Raw genomic sequence first — 21,201 nt, 5'->3', positions numbered from 1 at the left:
GCAATTTGCCGCAGAGCGCGTCACATAGGAGGTCCCGAGGATGTTGGCCAACCACAGGGCAGGGCCGGCCCTGGGCCATGCCGGCGAGTGCAACGGCCTAGGGGCCAGCCCGAGCAGAGGCCCATACCTATGCATGTGTAGTGTATATATTTCCTAGAATTACTCAAAAAAAATTCCTAGAAAAAATAGTACACGAGAGAAGCAGGCCCAACCGATTAAGAAGCGAGCAAGTCACGCACGAATCCATCGCTCCGTTCTGGCGTTCTCCGTCTTCCTTTTCCTTCGTCTCCCAGAAACATGCCGCCAACTCATCGTCTCCTGTTCAGGCATGCTTCATCTTCTTCCCCAAATCCAATTGATTGTGCGAGTTCCTAAAGGCCAGGACCCCAACTCCCCAAGGCAGCGACGCACCCTATGCCCTGGTAGGAACGCGGAGAGTAGCAACCCACAACGTGGCCGTACATCATTAGGGAAGTGGTCAGGGTCCAACCGTTCGAGGGAAGGCGGTCAGGGGCTGGGAATCCTGGAAGTTCCTTGTAATATTTTGGATCTCACTTTTTTTACCCTTGTCTATTTGCTTATGTTATGATGAATCGAGATAATGATGTTTGACCTGTTTGATTCTTCACTTGTTGTACACCATTGTAGTCAGGTAGACTTGCTGGTTGCGGCTTGCTTGAATTTCGATCACTGGATACCTAGAGCAGCTTGGGATTTCTTCCAATTTACTCCAAGACCAAGATTCAAGAATTCAGGTGTTCCCTCTCCTTTTTTAACCGTGTTGCCGAAAAAGCATTTATCTGGTTGTGAGAAAAGAAGAAGGTAGAAACTTGTAGATGAGTTCATTGGATCTCAAAAGGGTTCTATGCATAAATTCGTTTTTAGAAATGCCACTGAGGATTCTAGGAATTTGGGTGGCCATGAGAATGTGTCTAATACTGAAAATCCAAATGAGGATGAACACGACTTCTCGATTTTTGGAGCTTCTATATCCTATAAACATATATGATATATCCATGGTGTATCAAGACCATATTTGCTAATGAAATTTATACTTGCTTTTATAATGAAATTTTGTGGTACAAGATAGGTGTGGAAGCATTTTCTGTGTCTATTATAGCATATGGCAGGGCCCAATGGAGGCAGTTCGCACAAGGGCCTCTAGAAAGCCAGGGCCACCCCTGCCACCGGTAAGTGTTGCGCCTGCACCTGCGGATACGCAGATGGGCGAGTGGAGTTCGCCGACGGCTCCTCCGTTGTGGCTGACACAGTCATCTACAGCATAGGGTACGGCTACTCGTTCCCGTTCCTGGACACGGGTAGCGCGGTCGCCATGAGCTATGACGGCTACGTCGTGGGGCCATTGTTCGAGCATGTGTTCCCGCATTCCTGGCGTCGTTGCCCTCCTTCGTGGGCGTGCCGAGGAAAGTCCTAATCCCGTGATTCTTCAAGGTGCAGGCACGGTGGAGGGAGAATTCCGATGGAGTGAGGGAAAGCTACAAAGGCAAGGCTTCTTTCCCCAAACCGTATTCTTGGTCTTCTTCTTCTTCTTCTCATTTCCTTCTACTTCAATTTCAGTTTCAGAGGCCACCGGGCAGGATAGGGGGCAATGGTCCCCTCCCTCACACACACAACTTAGCCGGGTGCTTCCCCTACTTTTCTCTTCACTCTCTTCTCTTTGTCTTTGCCCTCTACTTCCACTACAACATTGCAGGATCTTGGGCGAGATCCAACAGGTCGTCGACAACGTCCAGCCAACATGCAGCACGGCCCATGTGTCGGCCGGTGCACGCATCCTCAACGCAGGGGCGAACATCATCAGAGCATGTGCCAAGGGCGAGGATGAATGAAGGCCTGCCCCGGCCCATTTACGATAAGAATAAGAAATTACTATGGGCATTTCATGTACTACTTACATCTGGAGTTTGAATAATAAGGCTTGGTGTTTCTCAAAAAAAAAAAACCACTTCACGTACTACGTGTTGATTTTTTTTTCTCTAATACCCATTGAACATTTTGCATAAATAACTTGAAGCCTTTTGGATACACGTTCAATAGCTTTCAAATACACGAGGAAAATTTATCTGAATACATGTTCACATCTATAAAATGCTCATCAAGCATTTTTCTACTACACAATGAACATTTTCAAATACACTTTGAACATATTTTAAAAATAGCATGCATATTTTTCAAAATGTGCAGAAATTCCTGGAGTGTCTATGAACGTTTTTTGTATGTTATAAAGGTTTATTTAAATTGGGTGAACATATTTTAATATTTCATGAACTTTTTCAAAAAAGGGCATGAACATATTTTTAAACACGTAATTTTTTAAATGGTAGGAACTATTTATTTGAGTGGTACAGGCATTTTATAGAAAGTACGCAAGAAATTTTACATTTTCATGAACAGTTTCAAAAAAACTTAGTGAACATACTTTTTAAGTGTCTGAATATTTTCTATATGACACAAACATTTTTTCATATGTTATAAACATTTGTATAATTTCATGTTTATTTTCTAATTCATGGTGAACCCTGTTAAAAATTTAAATAAAGTACCTCTTGAAATATTTATTTATAATATAACATTTTGAAATCTATATCTATACCTACTAATAAAGCAAGGTGTGTTTCTCCGACTTCTCCATCCGTTCACCGCCGAAAAGGATTTTTCCCTATCCGAGGTGGTACTAAATTTTTGCGTCCGTTTGCTACAAAATAAAAATCAATTTTCGTACATGGGCCTCGCACGTTGTGGCCTGTCGAAGCCAGGCCACTTATTTTCCTGAGCACGCTGCTAGGAAGACCCTATTTAACGCACGTGGCGACAAATAGTCTTAACTTCGAACAGGGCTCAAGGCTGTGCCAGCCCGTTTTATTTTTTCTGTGTTTTATTTCTATTTTATTTTTTGTTCTTTATCTATTTCTTTTTAATTTTATCCCAGAAAACTTTAATTTTTTTTATTTTGAGAACATAATTCCGATTTCCACATTTTTGTTCATATTTTAAAAAATGTTCGAAACTTGAAATTTTTGTTCTCATTCCAAATTTTATCAGAATTACAAAAATAATACATTATTCTAAAAAACTATTTGTGTTTAAAAAAATCGACGTATATTTCAAAATATAAAGCAAGGTGCGTTTTTCTATTTTTTTTATCCGTTCACCGACAAAAAGATTGTGTTTATCCGTGGTAGTACTAAAGTTTTGTGCGTTCATCTGCTACAAAAGGAAAATCGTTTAACCAGGGTTTCGTACCTGGCCGCGCGCTGAGGCCCAGCGAAGCCAGACCTCTCATTTTCCAGCCCACACAGCTGGCAGAACCCTATTTGCCGCACGGGAGCATCAAATACCCAAAGCTTCGCACAGGTCGCCCAGTAATGGGCCGGCCCATTTTATTTTTATCCTGTGTGTTGTCTTTTGTTGTTTATTTCTCCTTTTTTTCCTATATCTTTTTTTTTACTTTTTTCCTTCCAAGTTTAGTTTCGTTTTTTCCTTTTTTAACTAAATTCATCATTTTCAAAAAACCTCAGAATTTAAATTTTTTGTTTGAGTTTTCGATAAATGTTCCAAATTCTAAAAAAAATCTGTTTGGAAAATGTTCAGAACTTTTTTTCTTTATGAATTTGTTTTTCAAAATGAAAGAAATCTTTAGAATTATTCATAATTTCCAATATTTCTTTTTGCATTTCAAAAATGTTTCAAATGTTTCAAATTTTGTTGTTTTAGTGAAATGTTTAAGACATTTAAATAATTTTATTAATTGGAAAAAACATTTTCAAAATTGTTCTGAATGTCCAAACCATTTTACGATTTCAAAAAAGTGTTCACCAATTAAAAAAAATGTTTAGGTTATTATAAAAGGTTAATATTTTCAGAAAATGTTTTTGAATTTCAAAATATATTCCAGTTTAAAATGTTGTTCATCTTTTTCGGAAATATTCAGCATTTTCAAAAAGTTGTTTGGAATTGCAAAAAATGTTCATGTTTGAAAGAATATACGCAAATTCATTCTTATTTTTCTATAATAAGTTCGAAAAAATAAAAAAAAATGTACTGACGCTGCATTATGTTCTTAAATATCCGCGCTGGTCATTGGTTATTAGGACATGTTTCTTCAGCTAGCTAGCAGCACGTCGTCGGGTCTTTGATTTATGTGCTGCAATTAGTAATACATGCAGTTACGCCGTGATGGGAGACGCTGACCAACCCCACCATGATCAAGATCTCGTATGCCAAACATGACCCGCGAGAAGATCGCAGCTCCTACCTCCGTCAGCCACTGTTGCGGAGACTGTTTTCAGAGGACACATCATTTCTCTCATGTTACTTCTCGTAATAAATATATTTCCCGTTGCAACGCACGGGCATATGTGCTAGTATAAACAAAAGAAAAAGAAATAATAAAAGGTGAAAGAAAAGAAACAATAATAACTGTGGCGACACGCATGCTTTGTGCCGCACTGTTAGGGAGATTGTTGGGACCTTGCTACAAGCCAGGTATAGAGACACCCGTTGCGAAAAAAATACAGGCCAAACATTCAGTAGGCTTGTAGCGGCAGTAGTAAAAGTGAAGAGAAATATAAGGCAGTGATTCTATGCTTTTGAGACCGTGTGCAACGAGCGTAGCACTAGCGTCCGACGGCACGCGGGTATCCGTCCGATCGTGAGACCGTTTTAAAGCACGGGCGGCTTGGTCCATGTCGACGATGTGTTGGTCGCGACGGAGAAGAGAGGGAGGAGGGCACCCGCCAGGAGCTAGTCCGCGTCGGAGCAGCAGCTCGTCGGCCACACGCTCGTCCACGTCAGAGCACCAACACCTGGGAGGAGCTCGTCCGTGTAAACAAGTGGTAGTTTTAAGAAACCCGGGCCCGAATCGTGGTAGTTTTATGCTATTTACTGTTTTAAACACAACAACTATACGTAGGTTGACTATATATATTTGCAATTTGGGTTAGCTGATTTTGTGGGAGGAGAAAGCCGGAGGAAGAAGAAAAAGAATGACAGTTGGATCTTAATCTAATGGCCCAAAAAATTGACTTGCCCACATAAATTTCGTGCCGACTCATGTATAAGCCGGTACTGTTGTACTTTGTACACGGGGCGCGCTGGTGGCCAGACATGATCGCGCCAGAAGGAAATATCACGGCGGTGATGCACAGTATTATAGCGCATTTGGATCCATCGCTTCACCGAGAGAGCGGGCAGCCACCATGGATCGGACGAGATGAACTACTCGGCTCACCTCTACCGACTGGCCACTTGAATGCACTACATAAAGTGTGCCCATGCGTGCGTCAACCTTTTTGCTGACCCTCCCTAGTCATGGCCAACTACATGCTTCAACTCTCCATGCATTTTGGTGTTCAACCGATAGCTACAGCGGGAACGATTTACTATCCGGCTTGCGGCAGGTGGGGGTGTTAATTCGCTTTGTCGCCAGTGATCGATCGACGTGCCTTTCGCTTGGCAGCACACATGGCGTGCCCATCTTTTTTTTTTCGAGGATCAATGCCGCCACTTTATTACTTAATCGTAGCTGGGAATTTAATAATCTCCAGAATAACTTCAGGAGGAAAAGAAAACCACACTTTGCTAAGTTCTTCACTCAAATCTAATTTAGCTCCTCCTCCCTCCTCTTCCCCCTCCCCCGGCGCTCCCGTCGCCCCCCGAGGCGGCAGAGCGCCCCCCTGCCCGCCTCCCCATCCAGACCCCCTCCTCCTCCATCTCCATTCGCCGCCGCCGACAGCGGCCTCCGGCGTGCCCGGGTGGCGCCGACGGCGGCAGACCTCCCTTCCCCGTGCGCCTGGAGGAGGAGTCGGGGCTCCCCTGCCCGGCGGCGGTGTGGCCCGGTGGCGGAGTTCTGCGGGCCTCAGGTGCTCTCGACGCGGCGACGTGGCCGTTGGCTGGCGGGCGGCGCGGTGGGCGGCTGGCCGGCGGCGCCTGCTCGGCCGAGATCTGGACCCTTTCGGGCCCCATCTAGGCTGGGACGGGCCTGCGGTCCGGGGCTCGACGACGTAGCTCCCTGGCGGTGAGGCGAGGCGGCCGTGGATGCGATGGTGATGGCTTCAGCGGCCGCCGTGCTGCAGCGTGGCTACAGGGTCTGCCGGACCCATTGGGGTCTGGCCGGGCCAGTGGTGGCCTGGCAAGTCCCTGTCGCTATGTCCGGTTGGCTCCACGCGGCGGTGGAGGTTGTTCCCTCCTATCGGCTGCGTTGCGGTTGCCATCGAGCCCGGTGTCTTCTCGTCCTACCTCCAGGTCTATGCGTAGATTCTATGCACGAGTAAAACACAAAGTAGCTGTGGGCGATGATTTGGTCAATTTGCTTGCCGTTACTAGTCTTATCTTGATTCGGCGGCATTGCGGATGAAGCGGTCCGGACCGACCTTACACGTACGCTTACGTGAGACTAGTTCCACCGACTGACATGCACTTGATGCATAAGGTGGCTAGCGGCTGTCTGTCTCTCCCACTTTAGTTGGATCAGATTCGATGAAGAGGGTCCTTATGAAGGGTAAATAGCAATTGACATATCACCATTGTGGCTTTTGCGTAGGTAAGAAACGTTCTTGCTAGAAACCCATAGCAGCCACGTAAAACATGCAACAAACAATTAGAGGACGTCTAACTTGTTTTTGCAGGGTATGCTATGTGATGTGATATGGCCAAAAGGATGTGATGAATGATATATGTATTGTATGCTATTGATCATGTTCTTATAATAGAAATCACGACTTGCATGTCGATGAGTATGACAACCGGCAGGAGCCATAGGAGTTGTCTTAATTTATTATATGACCTGCAAGTCAATGTAAACGCCATGTAATTACTTTACTGCTAACCGTTAGCCATAGTAGTAGAAGTAATAGTTGGGGAGATAACTTCTTGAAGACACGATGATGGAGATCATGGTGTTATGCCGGTGATGATGGTGATCATGCCGCGCCTCGAAGATGAAGATCAAAAGCGCAAGATGATATTGGTCATATCATGTCACTTTATGATTTGCATGTGATGTTTATCATGTTCACACCTTATTTGCTTAGAACGACGGTAGCATAAATAAGATGATCCCTCACTAAAATTTCAAGAAAAGTGTTCCCCCTAACTGTGCACCGTTGTGAAGGATCGTTGTTTCGAAGCACCACATGATGATCGGGTGTGATAGATTCTAACGTTCGCATACAACGGGTGTAAGTCAGATTTACACATGCGAAACACTTAGGTTGACTTGATGAGCCTAGCATGTATAGACATGGACTCGGAACACAAGAGACCGAAAGGTCGAACCTGAGTCGTATGGTAGATGCGATCAACATGGAGATGTTCACCGTTGATGACTAGTCCGTCTCACGTGATGATCGGACACAGCCTAGCCGATTCGGATCATGTATCACTTAGATGACTAGAGGGATGTCTATCTAAGTGGGAGTTCATCAAAAAAATTGATTAGATGAACTTAATTATCATGAACATAGTCTAAATTGTCTTTGCAAATCATGTTGTAGATCAATAGTTCGCGTTTAAGCTCCCTGTTATAATACGTTCCTAGAGAAAGACTAAGTTGAAAGATATTGTGAGCAATTGTGCGGACTTGGGCCGTAGTTTGAGGATTGTCCTCATTGCTACACAGAAGGCTTATGTCCTTGATGCACCGCTCGGTGTGCCAACCCCTCTAGCGTCGTCTGTGGATGTTGTGAACATCTGGCAGACACGTTCTGATGACTACTTGATAGTTTAGTGCGCCATGCTTTACAGCTTAGAATCGGGGCTCCAAAGGCGTTTTGAACGCCATGGAACATATGAGATGTTCCAAGAGCTGAAATTGGTATTTCAGGCTCATGCCCGTGTTGAGAGGTTTGAGACCTCTGACAAGATCTTTGCCTACAAGATGGAGGAGAATAGCTCAGCCAGTGAGCATGTGCTCGGAATGTCTGGGTACTTCAATCGCTTGAATCAAGTGGGAGTTAATCTTCCAGATAAGAGAGTGGTTGACAAAGTTCTCCAGTCGCTATCACCAAGCTACTAGAACTTCGTGATGAACTATAACATGCAAAGGATGGAGATGATTCCGGAGCAGTTCGTCGTAGGCCGCGGAAGTAGAAATCAAGAAGGAGCATCAAGTGTTGATGGTTAACAAGACCACTGATTTCAAGAAGGGCGAGGGCAAGAAGGGAAACTTCATGAATGGCAAGACAGTTGCCGCTCCAATGAAGAAACCCAAGGTTGAACCCAAACCCGAGACTAAGTGCTTATATTGCAAGGGGAACGGTCACTGGTAGTGGAACTACCTCAAATACTTGGTAGATAAGAAGGCTGGCAACTTCAACAAAAAGTAACATATCATTTATTATGATACAGTATCATGATATGATACTCCATCCTCTCTTTCTTCATTTAATGCTATGACACCTCATCAAAATTGTCTAGTTGGCATGTATGATGCTAGCTATGATACAACCATTACAACCAGCCTGACCCTAGTCATGCCGAACTACTGCAGTTCAGTAACTAGCCGGCTCGCGGAAGGTGGGTTATTAATTAGCTACTAAGGTTGCCAGCTATCGAGCTCGGAGTCTGGGACCGTGCGTGGCCGCCTATAAATACCCACCATTGCAACACTCTGATGCTGGCACTGGTCATGGCGGCGCCGGGCGGGGCGCTCGCAGCGTGCGAGGTGGGGCAGCTGACGATCACCACGGGCGCCAAGCCGAGCGGCGCGTGCTGCGCCAACCTGCGCGCGCAGCAGGCGTGCTTCTGCCAGTACGCCAAGGACCCCTCCCTCGGCGCCTACATCAGGAGCCCCCACGCGCGCGAGACCCTCGTCTCCTGCGGCCTCGCCGTCCCCCACTGCTAGGCGAGTATGGCTCAGCAATAGGTAGGCTACCTCCGTCGTCCATGAGAGACGAGAGACTATAGCTTTAGCCTAGCTGAAAACATGACATACTCTACAAACTAGTAAGTCTGTTGCTTTCAACGGGACGATCGAGAGGACTATCACACCAGAGGGACACATCTTTTATCACTACTGTTAGCCTAGCATTTGAAAATTTTGGGCACTATAGCCGAGTGCAGCTCAGTGCGTAAGTGCGTCCACACCATGCATATGGTACGCAAGTACTCCATCGTGTGTTGGAACAAGATGACGATGACGATCGGCGGCGGGCAGGTTGCTTCCTGGCTGCTGCTCATTAAACTTGTATAAAAAAATCCTGCAAAAAAATCTTGTTTTTTCTATTAGTAAAGGCCTCCCTCTTCGATTTCGTATAAAGAAACCATTTGATCTTTTTTACAAACTAACACCTCCAGACCTAAACCACGCCCAAAAGCAAGAAAAACTCCAGACTTCAAAAATACGCACGCACGAATACCTTGTGTCGAAACTTTCATCAGATGGATTGAGCTGTCTCACACACTGCCGTACATGCACAATGCATGTTCAGCCTGTTCTGATATGGTGCAGATCATGTTGCCAAATGAAGGCCCATGTATGTGCTACCGCGCTGGGGGAAATTTTTGATGCTTCCACCATGAAGATTGGGGCACGAGGATTAGGGCTACCAGGCCATCAAAAAGGCAGGATTAGGCGCAGACCATGTTGCCAAATGAAGACCCACTTATCTGGCAATACCATGGTGGCAATTTTGATACTTCCACTATGAGGATTTGGAGCTATTAATTAGGACATCTCCAACGTGGATGATCAAACGGACGCTCCCAAATTTTCCGTCGACGGGCACAGGCGTGTCCGCAGACATCAGGTCGGGGGCGGGCATCCAACCATGCCCTCCCTTTTCTTATACTCTGGATATTAAATATAATTGAAGATAAATGCCACAATGCATCAATAACTCAATATGATCAACCATGCCCTCCCTTTTTTGCTGCAAATCTGAAGATGCATTTGGAGAAATTGCTCAAACGCCGCCGGATTCTACTCTGCAAGCCAGACATGTTCATCCATCCGTTGAAAACTCCAGACCCTGGAGAACTGGTTCAAGAATGATGGTGGACTTTATATGACGAACCTTCTACTACACTTGTTGAGCAGGAAGTTCTTTCATTTCTAGTGCATGCAATCCAGGGATCCAAGCATACCTGGAAACCCTCTTGATTCTCTAAGTGCCATCAACCTTGTTGTTTCTTTGACATTTGGTTCTCCCAAGTACTCGGTCCACATCACAAAAAAAAGTACTCCGGTCCAAACACCTTGACCGTTGCAGTAGCAAATCTAAACATGACATCCAAGCATGCGCTCTTAGACATCCGGAGGTAGTCATCCCACTGATCTGCAGCTGTGCCATGCGCAAGCATCCTTATAGCAGTCATGCACTTATGGAGACCACGGAACCAAATGCAGCTAATGGCATCCTTTTTCAGCTTAAAGTAAACATCATAGGCCCTGTCAACTTCCACGATGCGTAAGAACAATGGTCGCCGTTCGGAGCAAAGTAGTCCTCGTAGAGGTCATTGTGCCCTCGTGTCGGATGTCAATTCAACATTCGATGTGCCTTTCTTTGACCCTGTGAAGTAGAGAACATGTTCCTCCGTGCTTTGTTTCCTCAAGAATCCTCCTTACTGCTGTTGTTTCATCTCATCTTCGTCATCCGACGAAGAAAAATCTACAAACTCGGTGTATAAGTTCCCCTCGTTCGAATACATCATGTTTGCCTCAAAGTGAACAAATATGACATCCCTTGGATTAAAATTAGTTGATAATTCTACTATTAGCTTGACATGCCCCGATCAATTGTGCCCGATTACTCTTTTTGGAGCAAAGATTGGTGAATCTCCTAAATACCTATAAGACACATGGTACTAGCTCTACCAACTCTATGGATGCTACTATCTTCACGCATGAGCACTGGATAGTGGATATTTTTAGCCAGGCTTAGCCACTTGCACTCTTTCTCTTTGGACAATCACCGGTTAGTAAGAGCCATGCTCTCTTCCCAGGATCTCCATGGCAATTTCCATTTACCCTCTCAGAGGAAGCTTTTTTTTCAATCCAACCTTATGCATGTCTTGAGAGATGGGTTCTCCCCTTCTGAAGCCAGATGTATGTCGCTTCGATGGCTCGCAGTTACATTTTAGTGTATCGCAAGTATATAGTTTATAGATTGGAGATCAGCCACCTATGCCAACAGTGTAAAGGATTTGGGAAAACATGTTGTCAGAGTAATAATAAAGTTTTTTGTGGCACAATAGACTCAACACTAGAGATTATACTAAAGAGAACAAACCTTCATCCCTGGCTAAAACTTTGTCATCTGTGGACAACGCACACTAGAGACCAAGGGTCATTTGTTTTCTCACTATCAATTTGAACAAATCCATTGGAAATACTTCCGCCCCCATTGGAGCCTGAGACATGGCAATTGTAGGACAAAATTGGCCACTTCGTGATTTTTTTTAATATTGAATCGTGAAACAATTTTTTACGATGTATATTTTCATTACAAACAAGGTATATGAGTATGGTGCAAAAAAAGGCGAGCAAAATAAGAAAAACCTATCCAAGGTTGAGCAAACACTCAACCAATACAAGCTCTAGGAAACATGCAAAACATATTACAAGTTTACAGAAAGCCACTCATGGAAGCAAACAACATGTTTGTTCTGAATTCTATGAGCAAGAATATCCTAACCCACATTAATAGCATGTCTCCAGGCTTGAATGGATTGATTGGTGCGCCTGAAATTGTTTCAATTTATCTGAATCCCAAGGTTTAACAGCCAAAATAGCAATCCCCATGCCAATAGAAAAAGGTAGAGCATCCAAAGCAAACATGGTATATTTATAAACAGAAGTTCCCTCCTCTTTCCAGGGATGAGGGTGTCCGAGCAGCCCAAGAAAAATCACAATCCCATAAATGATGCATAATGGACAATTGTACCTATCCTTGAAAAAACATTTTCATTTTAGCAAGCATCTTGTATTAGGACATGCAATTTGATAAAATGACACGCCTTTCCTGGGGCTTTGATCTATTGGCACCCCTTTCTTTTGATTTGATTAGATTACACACATTTGATGGATAGCCAAATGAAATGACACAAATTTAGGTTTTTTCTCCTTTTCCACGTATGGACCCATGCGTCATATTTTTTTAGGAAGATTTTGCCCTTGATTCTATTCACTTTTCGATTGGTTCGTTCGATCCTTTTCGGTGGTCGAACGAACCAACACTCACGAGGCCGAGCTCGAGGCAAGACCATAGATGAGGCAGAACTGTAGTGGAATTGCTCATCGCTGCCTCGCTGATTCCTGATTTCCTTCCACCCTGCGCCGCCAGCTCCCCCACGACTGCCTTGGTATGCCTCATTCCCTGTTGTCGAATCTACTGGTTTTCTCTTTGATTGACCCTAAACCCCCTTCCGCAACCTCTCTATCCCCCCCCCCCCCACCATGTCTCACTCTGGCGCGTCCTCCCTCTCTGGCGGCACCAATCCTTTTGCTGTTGTCGCCAGCGCCGTCATGCACCCCACTATCTCTTCCATCAAACTCATCAGCATCATATCACATGCCCATGTTATCCTTAACTTCAAGGAAGCAAACATTCTGATCTGGCAAACCCACTTGAACATCACCTTCCACAACCTCGGTCTCACCAACCACACCAATGGCCTTGTTGACGCTCAGGTGATAGTTGGCAACATTGAGTGGACCAAAATTGACCAGTGTATTGTGTCCTAGCATCGAGCTCGGCCTCCTGTGTGCCATTTTGACCGACCATGGGAAAGTCAAGAAGTGAATCAAGGTGAGGGGAAAATAGTCCTAAAATAGTGTGAAGTGCGAGCTCATACCTGGAAAAGGAGAAAAAACTCAATTTGTGCCATTTCATCGAGCTATCCATCAAAGATGTGTCATGTAATGAAATCAAAAGAAAGGTGTGTCACTAGATCAATGTCCCAGGAAAGGTGCGTCATTTTATCAAAATGTAAATAAAATTAAAGGGATTTACCCTAGTCTATATTGTTGCAAGAGCAAATTCAATGAAGAAATACAACTACTGATTCCGGTGACAAGAGAAAGACACATATCACGAGCACATATACCACCTGCTGTGAACAGTAAATTAAAAAAAATGAATTTTATTTGTGGCAAAAATTGTTTAATTTTTCGAGTGCAAGCAAGTTTCATCGTGGAATGTCATCGACGGAATTCATGGAAAAAAACCAGTGCTCCAAAATGCTTTTGAAAATAGGTTCTAAGGTACATCGATTTTTTTTTCTCCATGGCTTACACAAATGGTATTCCTTCATGAAACTTTGCGAGCATTCAAAACATTCAAAGTTGTTTGCCACAAAAGAAAAGAGATTTTTCTGATTTTTCTTACCATTTTTTTGTGAATTCATTGTTCATCCGGGTTCATTTGTGCTCGCGAGATACGTACGCCGCGTCCACATACCCTTTCTTTTGGGCCACATCTTTCCATTGATCTAATTTTCCACATCTTTCGCTGGATGCATGCTTGTGCCACGCAGATCAGTACTTAATTAAGTTATTTTTTTGACGAAACACAACAAGACTAAATTGTTTATTTTTGTGACGAAGCACAGCAGGACTAAGATGTTTGACACAACACGACTAAACTAACATCAGTTCACACTCTGCCAAACTGCACATGCACCGATCGATGCCATTTTTTGTGCCACGATCGATGTAATTTTTTATAGTTCTTCTTAGCTAACCAACATATCAGTTCACATGCATCCATCAATCGTGGCATATACTACTACTGTATGGAGTACGTAGTTTGTACTTATCTACTCAAGCCTTGCTAAGCCAAGCGTCAACGAGAGCCACCATCCATCCACCGGCATGGCCGCTGGAGACGGCGAGCCGGTGCTACAGTCAAAGAGCGTGTGCGTGGTTGGTGGTGGCATGGCCGGCCTAGCGGCGGCGCGCGAGCTGCGGCGGGAGGGTCACGCCGTCGCGGTCATGGAGCAGAGCAGCGACGTCGGCGGCCAGTGGCTGTACGACCCGCGGACCGACGTCGAGGACCCGCTCGGCGCCGCGGTGCCGGTACGCGTGCCCAGCAGCATCTACGCCTGCCTCCGCCTCATCAGCCCGCGGGAGGCCATCGGCTTTTCTGACTTCCAGTTCCTGCCCAGCCAAGGCGCCGGCCGCGACCCGCGTCGCTTCCCTGGCCACCGCGAGATGCACTGCTACCTCCAGGACTTCTGTGACGCGTTCGGACTCATGGACGCCGTCAGGCTCAACACCCGGGTCCTGCGTGTCGCCCTCACGGCCATGTCGACGTCCAAGGCAACACGCAGGTGGGCGGTGAGGTCCGTGCGGCGTCTCCACGGCACGGATGATGATGATGATGCGCAGGAGGATGAGGAGGTGTTCGACGCCGTGGTGGTGGCTACCGGCCACTACGCGCAACCGATGCTCCCGAGCGGCATCCAGGGCATGGGGGAATAGAGGCGCCGGCAGCTGCACAGCCACTCGTACAGGACGCCGGAGCCGTTCCGCGGCGAGGCCATGGTGGTGGTAGGGGGCGGGGACAGTGGCAAGGACATTGCTTTGGACCTCTGCCACGTCGCCAGGGAGGTGCACCTCGCCGCCAGCTCCGAGGACGCCACGCCGGCCATTTTGAGGATGCTGGCCAACCACGGCGACGTCTTGCGCCTGCACCCGCGGATACGCCAGCTACATGCGGACGGGCGCGTGGAGTTCGCGGACGGCTCCTCTGTCGTGGCCGACACGGTCATCTACTGCACGGGGTACGCCTACTCGTTCCCGTTCCTGGACACGGGCGGCGCGGTCACCGTGAGCGACGACGGCTACGTCGTGGGGCCGCTGTTCGAGCACGTGTTCCCGCCGTCCCTGGCGCCGTCGCTCTCCTTCGTGGGCGTGCCGAGGAAGATCCCGATCCCATGGTTCTTGGAGGTGCAGGCGCGGTGGGTCGCGCAGGTGTTGTCCGGCCGCCGCGAGCTGCCGCCGGAGGAGGAGATGCTACGGTCCGTAGAGGAGCACCTCCGCGCCAGGGAGGCCGCCGGTGTGCCAAGGAAGCTCACGCACAACATCGGTAGCATTGAACCTCACACAATATTCGAGTTTGGGGAGAAGTATTGTGACTTCACACCGCTCGAGGAGTGGAAGAAGGAGCTCATGGTGTCCAGCGTCGTGAGCATGATGGACGACGTGGAGACCTTCCGTGACCTCTCCAATGACAGCGAGAACGTGCAGAAGGGCCTGCAGGAATGGCGCTTGGGTGCTGCTGCTCAAGGTCAAGCAAAACCAATAACAACTCCCGTAGACGCTGAAGGTGATGGCTTTTAGACCCTGTTTGGAATTCCACCGGCTCCGCGAACTTCCGGGAGCTACAAAAGCCAGGAAATAGGTGCTCCACGATTTTCAACTGTAATTCGAGCAGCTCCAGGAGTGGAGTTGTGGTACTCCGAACAGGGCCTTAATAGAAGCCAAAATTGATGTTGTGATTTTGGACGTATCTTCCAATAAATATCCAAGGGCTGGTGGTTTCAACGCTGAATTCATAAAAAAAACGTTGGCAGATAAACTAAAAAGATTGTTATGATCACCTCAGGAGATCCATGTCAATTAAGAGCATCAATATTTCTTTCATCACTTCGATTCCCAAGAAGGATGGGGCAAATATTGTGAATAAGCTGCATAATCAAGTTGATTACATAGTTATTGGCTAATAGATAGATTAGTAAAGGTCATTCTGGAACTGCTTCACCCCGCTCGGGTGCCGATATCCTCGCTTGCCTTGGCTCCCTTCGAGGCCAAGCTAATAGAGTTATGTGGACTTGCGTTGGGGCGCTGTTGTGGTCGCTATGGCATATCCGCAACAAAAATTACTATTGAGGGTTCATTTCCATCCCACCTAGTTGATGTGATCTTTAAATGTACAATCTTCTTGCAGCCCGTTGGGGAAGCGTCGGGACTCTGAGGGTTTGGAGATAGCGATGCATCATCTACGCAACATCAACAGCATCGCCCGTGCATCGCCGACGTCTGCTTAGGGGAGCAGCTTATTTTGGGTCTTGTTTGAGCCTGCGTGCTCTGATCTATGTTGAACCTGTGTGCTCGGGTCTGTTCGCTACTTGTCATTTCAGTTTGGGACCCCGATATTCCGCATTGTACGTGAATGTGTTACCTTGGTATTCTGCTGTTCCTGGCTTTATTAATTTAAAGCCGGATGCGGCTGGCATCTTCGTTCTAAAAATAAACTGCTTCACACTAATGGCTTCCTTAAGTCATAGGTCAAAAGAAGCATTTTTTTAAAAAAATTGGATTTTTAGAAAGACTTTGCTAAAATTGAACATCAAATGATTCGTGTTATTTTGAAACAGAAGGGATTTGGCCCTAAACGGTGTTGCTGGGTCAAACAGATCTTATCTTCAGCCACATCTTCTGTTCTCCTTGATGGGGTGTCTGGTCCTCAGTTAAAATGCGGGAGGGGAGTAAGACAAGAGGATCCAGTATTCCTTTTGCTCTTTGTCTCAACAACTGATTTCTTGCAAACTATCCTGAATAATGTCATGCATGCTGGACTACATCAACGACCTCTCGTCGGTCAATCGTGCCCCGAGTTTCCAATTCTTCAATATGCAGATGATAGTCTGACTATAGAAAAAGTTAGCTCCCTGGGATTCACTCATTTGAAGCAACTTGTGACACATTAATTTCTTCCTCTCGCCTTATAGTTAATCATCGAAAATCCAGCATGATGCCCATTAAATGTGTGAGTTGACATTCTGCAGAATCTTTCTCAAGTCCTAAGCTACCAAGTGGGCTCTTTTCCATTCACATATTTGGGACTGACCCTCTGCCTATCAAAACATAGAATGGACTTCTTTATGCCACTTATTGAGAGGATCCACAAAGGCATAGCGCATTCCTCAGTTTTTAACTTATGATGGCAGGATGTTTGGTGGTTAATGCAGCGCTTTCATCCCTTCCCACCTTTGTGATGTGTTGCTCAACTGCATATATGGACATTTTGTAATGTGATAATTATATATTTATATGAGGTACTGTTTGTGGAGAGATGAACCCACCACTTGCTGCATGGGATCTTTTATATGTAGGACCAAGACTCAAAGGGGCCTAGGAATTTAAAATCTTGAAACTCACAATGATGGACTGTTTCAAAAAATGGTTCGTAAGTTTCACAACATTCCATGGGTTAATCTAGTTTGGGAGACCTACTATCAGAGTAGGCTTCCTCGCTAGTCTGCACAATGCTCGTATATTTTTTTAGAACAAAGACACTAGGAGTGTCCGGCTTTAAATTAATAAAGCCCACAACATAGGCAGCGTACCAACCAAGTCAACCTTACACACATCACGGAAATGCTCAGGCCATACAAACGCGGGAAGTTATAAGGTTCAACGGCGAAAAGAGCGCGAGCAGAAGTTACATGGCGCGGAGGCCGGAACACTGAGCACGCATGCTCGTATTTATGGTGAGATTGTTTGAAATTGCTGCCACTATACGCATGGAATGACAATAGTTTGCAAAATGTATGACTCCATCTCTTCTGATTTGTCAAGAACTAAAACATTTCCCTCCAAAGGGTGCTGCCTGCCATATGATAACCCATTTGCCTCTGGTTGTTGAAGCTTACTCACGGTTTGAAGACACATGCAGTTTTAACCCATATGATAACACTCCTACAGGATACAAATTGGATGCCATATGATAACATCGAGGGAATATTTTAACCTCTGCTCTGCTCAGAATTCAGTTTTAACCGCAGTTTCTTCTTGAGCTTGAGCAACTAAGCCGCCGAGCCATCCCTGCCGACCCTTCCGGACGTTCTCGCTGTCGCCGTCGGCGCGGTTGCGGAAGGTCTCGACGTCATCGTCCATGCTCGCGTTGCTGGACAGGATCAGCTCCTTCTTCCACTCCTCCGTCGGCGTGAAGTCGCAGTACTTCCCCCCGAACTCGTACATATCTCGAGGTTCGACGCTGGCAATGTTGTGCGTGTGCTTCCTGGGTACGCCGGCGGCCTCCCTGGCGCGCAGCTGCTCCTCCACAGACCGCAGCATCTGTTCCTCTGACGGCAGCGCGTGGCGGCCGGACAGCACCTGCGCGACCCACCGCGCCTGCACCTCGAAGAACCACGGGATCAGGACCTTCCTCGGCACGCCCACGAAGGAGAGCGACGGCGCCAGGGACGGCGTGAACACGTGCTCGAACAGCGGGCCGACCACATAGCCGCCGTCGCTCACGGTGACCGCCCCGCCCGTGTCCAGGAACGGGAACGAGTAGGCATACCCCGTGCAGTATATGACCGTGTCGGCCACGACGGAGGAGCCGTCGGCGAACTCCACCTGCCCGTCCGCGCGTAGCTGGCGTACCCGCGGGTGGAGGCGCAGGACGTCGCCGTGGTTCGCCAGCATCCTCGACATGGCCGGCGTGGTGGCCTCGGCCTCAGAGCTGGCGGCGAGGTGCGCCTCCCTCGCGACGCGGCCGAGGTCTAGCGCGATGTCCTTGCCGCTGGCCCCGCACCCGACCACCACCACGGCCTCGCCATGAAACGGCTCCGGCGTCCTGTACGAGTGGCTGTGCAGCTGCCGGCGCCTCCATTCGTCCATGCCCTGGATGTCGTTCGGCAGCATCGGCTGCGCGTAGTTGCCGGTAGCCACCACAACAGCGTCGAACACCTCCTCGTCCTCCAGCGCACCATCATCATCTTCGGTGCCACCGAGGCGCCGCACGGACCTCACCGCCCACCGGCGCGTTGTGGTCGACATCGACATCGCCGCGGGGGCGACGCGCAGGACCCGGGTGTTGAGCCTGACGGTTTCCATGATGCCAAACACGTGGCAGAAGTCACGAAGGTAGCAGTGCAGCTCGCGGTGGCCGGGATAGCGGCGCGGGTCACGGCCGGCGCCCTCCCGAGGCAGGAACTGGAAGTCGGAGCAGCCCATGACCTCTCGTGGGCTGATGAGGCGGAGGCACGCGTATATGCTGCTAGGCACGCGCACCGGCGCCACGGCGCCCATCGGATCCTCGACGTCCGTCCTGCGGTCGTACAGCCACTGCCCGCCAACGTCGCCGCTCTGCTCCATGACCGTGACCGTGTGACCCTCCCGCCGCAGCTCGCGCGCCACCGCCAAGCCGGCCATGCCGCCCCCGACCACGCATACGCTCTTGAACTGTAGCACCGGCTCGCCGTCTCCAATAGCCATGCCGATCGATCGATGGCGACTCTTGCTGACGCAGCGCTATGTTTTGTTTGGTTTCACGACGATGGGTCCGTAAGATTCCTAACTACTCCACAAAGGAATTGTTTATACCACGATGACTGTCATGCATGTGCAGTTTGGTATTAATAATGGATAAACAACTCCGTCTTCAGTGTTTCGTCAATCAAAAAATAAAAAGTATTTTGTTGGACTGATAAATAACAACTCAGTCGTGTGGTGTTTCGTCAAAACATAAACAACTTAGTCAAGTGCTTTGTCGTGACTCACTGTTGAACAAAATTTGGAAATAATGAACCGTTTGAAATTTTGAAAAAAAAAATGTAAGCGTGACCGTTTTTTTTTTTTTAAAGAAAGAAGAAACGTAGCAGGAAAAGGAAAATAAATAAATAAAAAGAAGTTATGGAAAAAAGACCAGTTCACAAAGTGTTCCTAAAATCTTTTTAAAATTCCCAGCCTGTCCGTTACTTATTGTGTCTAGCTTTAGATCGTTCAACAAAGGCATGCTGTCGCAGTGGTTGTGGATGGACTCGAGTTCTTAATGAAGTGCATGCATTTCACAGTCAGACAATCTATTCACACATAAAGAGGGAAAAGTCAAAGACCAGATGTCATCTTGTAGCTATAGGGATTAAAGCCCTTGGTTTGTGTGGCTACTCTAGCAGACTATCTATGACCCATCTCTAGTATAGAAAAACAGAAATCCAGGAGCAACATTTTAATTAGTTCTCCACTCAGCTACTGCCCTGCTGTGTCCTTATGGTGAATGATTGATGGTGTATGTTTTCCTGTTAGTTCTCTGTATGCCAACGTCTGAATTTTATCATTTTGCATTTCTCCAAACCTTTCATCCTCACTGCGATCCCCTGAGATGCACTGTCCATAGACAATGTACTTTCTAATAAAACATGACGGTGAACTTGAAAAGAGTAATTTACCTAGCTACAACAACCTATTGTTTATGTTCCTTGCTTTTGCAAATAGTAGTTTATGGTTGACACTTTAGTCTCTATCTGTCATGCACCCATCTGGACTATAAATACAACAACATACACCATGGATCTACTACTGCGCCTCTCTCTCCTCAATACACATAGTGACACACCAACACCTTGACTATGCTCTATATATCACAGTGGTTTCCAAATTCCAGATTCGTATTCAAACAAATGAACTATATATAATGAGTCATGATAGGTGGGTGAGCCCTGCTACTGTTCGGTTGTAATGAGTCATGAACAGTGAAACAAAGAATTCTTGTCGCATAAACATCTAAATAGAACACACCAAACCATTTTTTTAAAGATGCGATGGAGAGGCGGCGGCCTCATCGTGGGAGCAGTGGCACAAGAGGAGGGCCCTCCTGGTGATGGAGAGGCAGCGGCTTCGTCGGGGGAGCAGAGGCGCGAGAGGAGGCTGCGCTCCTCCTTCTGATGAGCACCAAGGGGGCGTGGAGGAGGAGACGATGCGACGGCGAGCGGAGGCGGCGGCATGCTAGGGCGCGTGCGAGCGGGTCTAGGGTTTGGAGGGAGAGAGAGAGGCAAGGTGGGAGGAAGGGGAGAGGGGCGGCGCAAGTGCGAGGAGCGATGGCTGGGTGATCTCCACGGGAGCCGCTGCGATTTATACCCTTGTGTGTGAAATGATGAAAATGCCCTCGGCGGGGCACATGAATTATGCGCAGTGGCACCGCTGCAAGCAGCACTATTCATTGCGATAGTGGCCAGTTTCGATCCGGCAGATGAGATCGACCGGGAGCGGGATCGGACGGTCCAAAACGAATAAAAAGACGATCCGACGGCCGGGGAAGACCAAATCACTGAAGAGGCTGGAGCTCTCCCGTCATTCTGATTTCTTGATGTACTTAAAAACTGTTATTTTAAGCTTTTAATATAACTAATAAATACAAAGATATCAAATTGAAACCAATAAATGCTTTTTAAAAAGCATTTAATAAATATTTGAAGGAAAAAATAGAATTTAAAATCATAATTTAAAACAGT

General features: G+C 47.0%; 2 protein-coding genes and 1 pseudogene across 2 annotated transcripts; 2 read left to right on the top strand and 1 right to left on the bottom strand.

The window, feature by feature from the left end:
- The first annotated feature begins 836 nt into the window (after positions 1–836).
- Positions 837–9,175, top strand: LOC109783069 (non-specific lipid-transfer protein 2P-like). Its single transcript, XM_020341677.4, has 2 exons — positions 837–869; positions 8,627–9,175. The coding sequence occupies exons 1-2, from the start codon at positions 837–839 to the stop codon at positions 8,861–8,863; spliced, it is 270 nt and encodes an 89-aa protein (XP_020197266.1). The 3' UTR covers positions 8,864–9,175.
- Positions 9,176–13,643: 4,468 nt separating this feature from the next.
- LOC109783070 (flavin-containing monooxygenase FMO GS-OX-like 9) lies at positions 13,644–15,474 on the top strand (annotated as a pseudogene).
- A 1,984-nt stretch (positions 15,475–17,458) lies between these two features.
- LOC109783040 (flavin-containing monooxygenase FMO GS-OX-like 8) lies at positions 17,459–19,498 on the bottom strand. Its single transcript, XM_020341665.3, has one exon. The coding sequence runs from the start codon at positions 19,184–19,186 to the stop codon at positions 17,726–17,728; it is 1,461 nt and encodes a 486-aa protein (XP_020197254.1). The 5' UTR covers positions 19,187–19,498; the 3' UTR covers positions 17,459–17,725.
- Between the last annotated feature and the right edge of the window lie 1,703 nt (positions 19,499–21,201).

This window comes from Aegilops tauschii, chromosome 4 (assembly GCF_002575655.3).
Source record: "Aegilops tauschii subsp. strangulata cultivar AL8/78 chromosome 4, Aet v6.0, whole genome shotgun sequence".
Classification (NCBI taxonomy): Eukaryota; Viridiplantae; Streptophyta; class Magnoliopsida; order Poales; family Poaceae; genus Aegilops; species Aegilops tauschii.
The sequence above is the reverse complement of the archived record's forward strand: the minus strand, read 5'-3'. Positions and strand labels throughout refer to the sequence as shown.

Coding starts and splice junctions, on each gene's coding strand:
- LOC109783069 (XM_020341677.4), top strand. CDS start 837: ATGAGTTCATTGGATCTCAAAAGGGTTCTATGC. Junction 870..8,626: donor ATCTCAAAAGGGTTCTATGC/ATAAATTCGTTT, acceptor CACCATTGCAAC/ACTCTGATGCTGGCACTGGT.
- LOC109783040 (XM_020341665.3), bottom strand. CDS start 19,186: ATGGCTATTGGAGACGGCGAGCCGGTGCTACAGTTCAAGAGCGTATGC.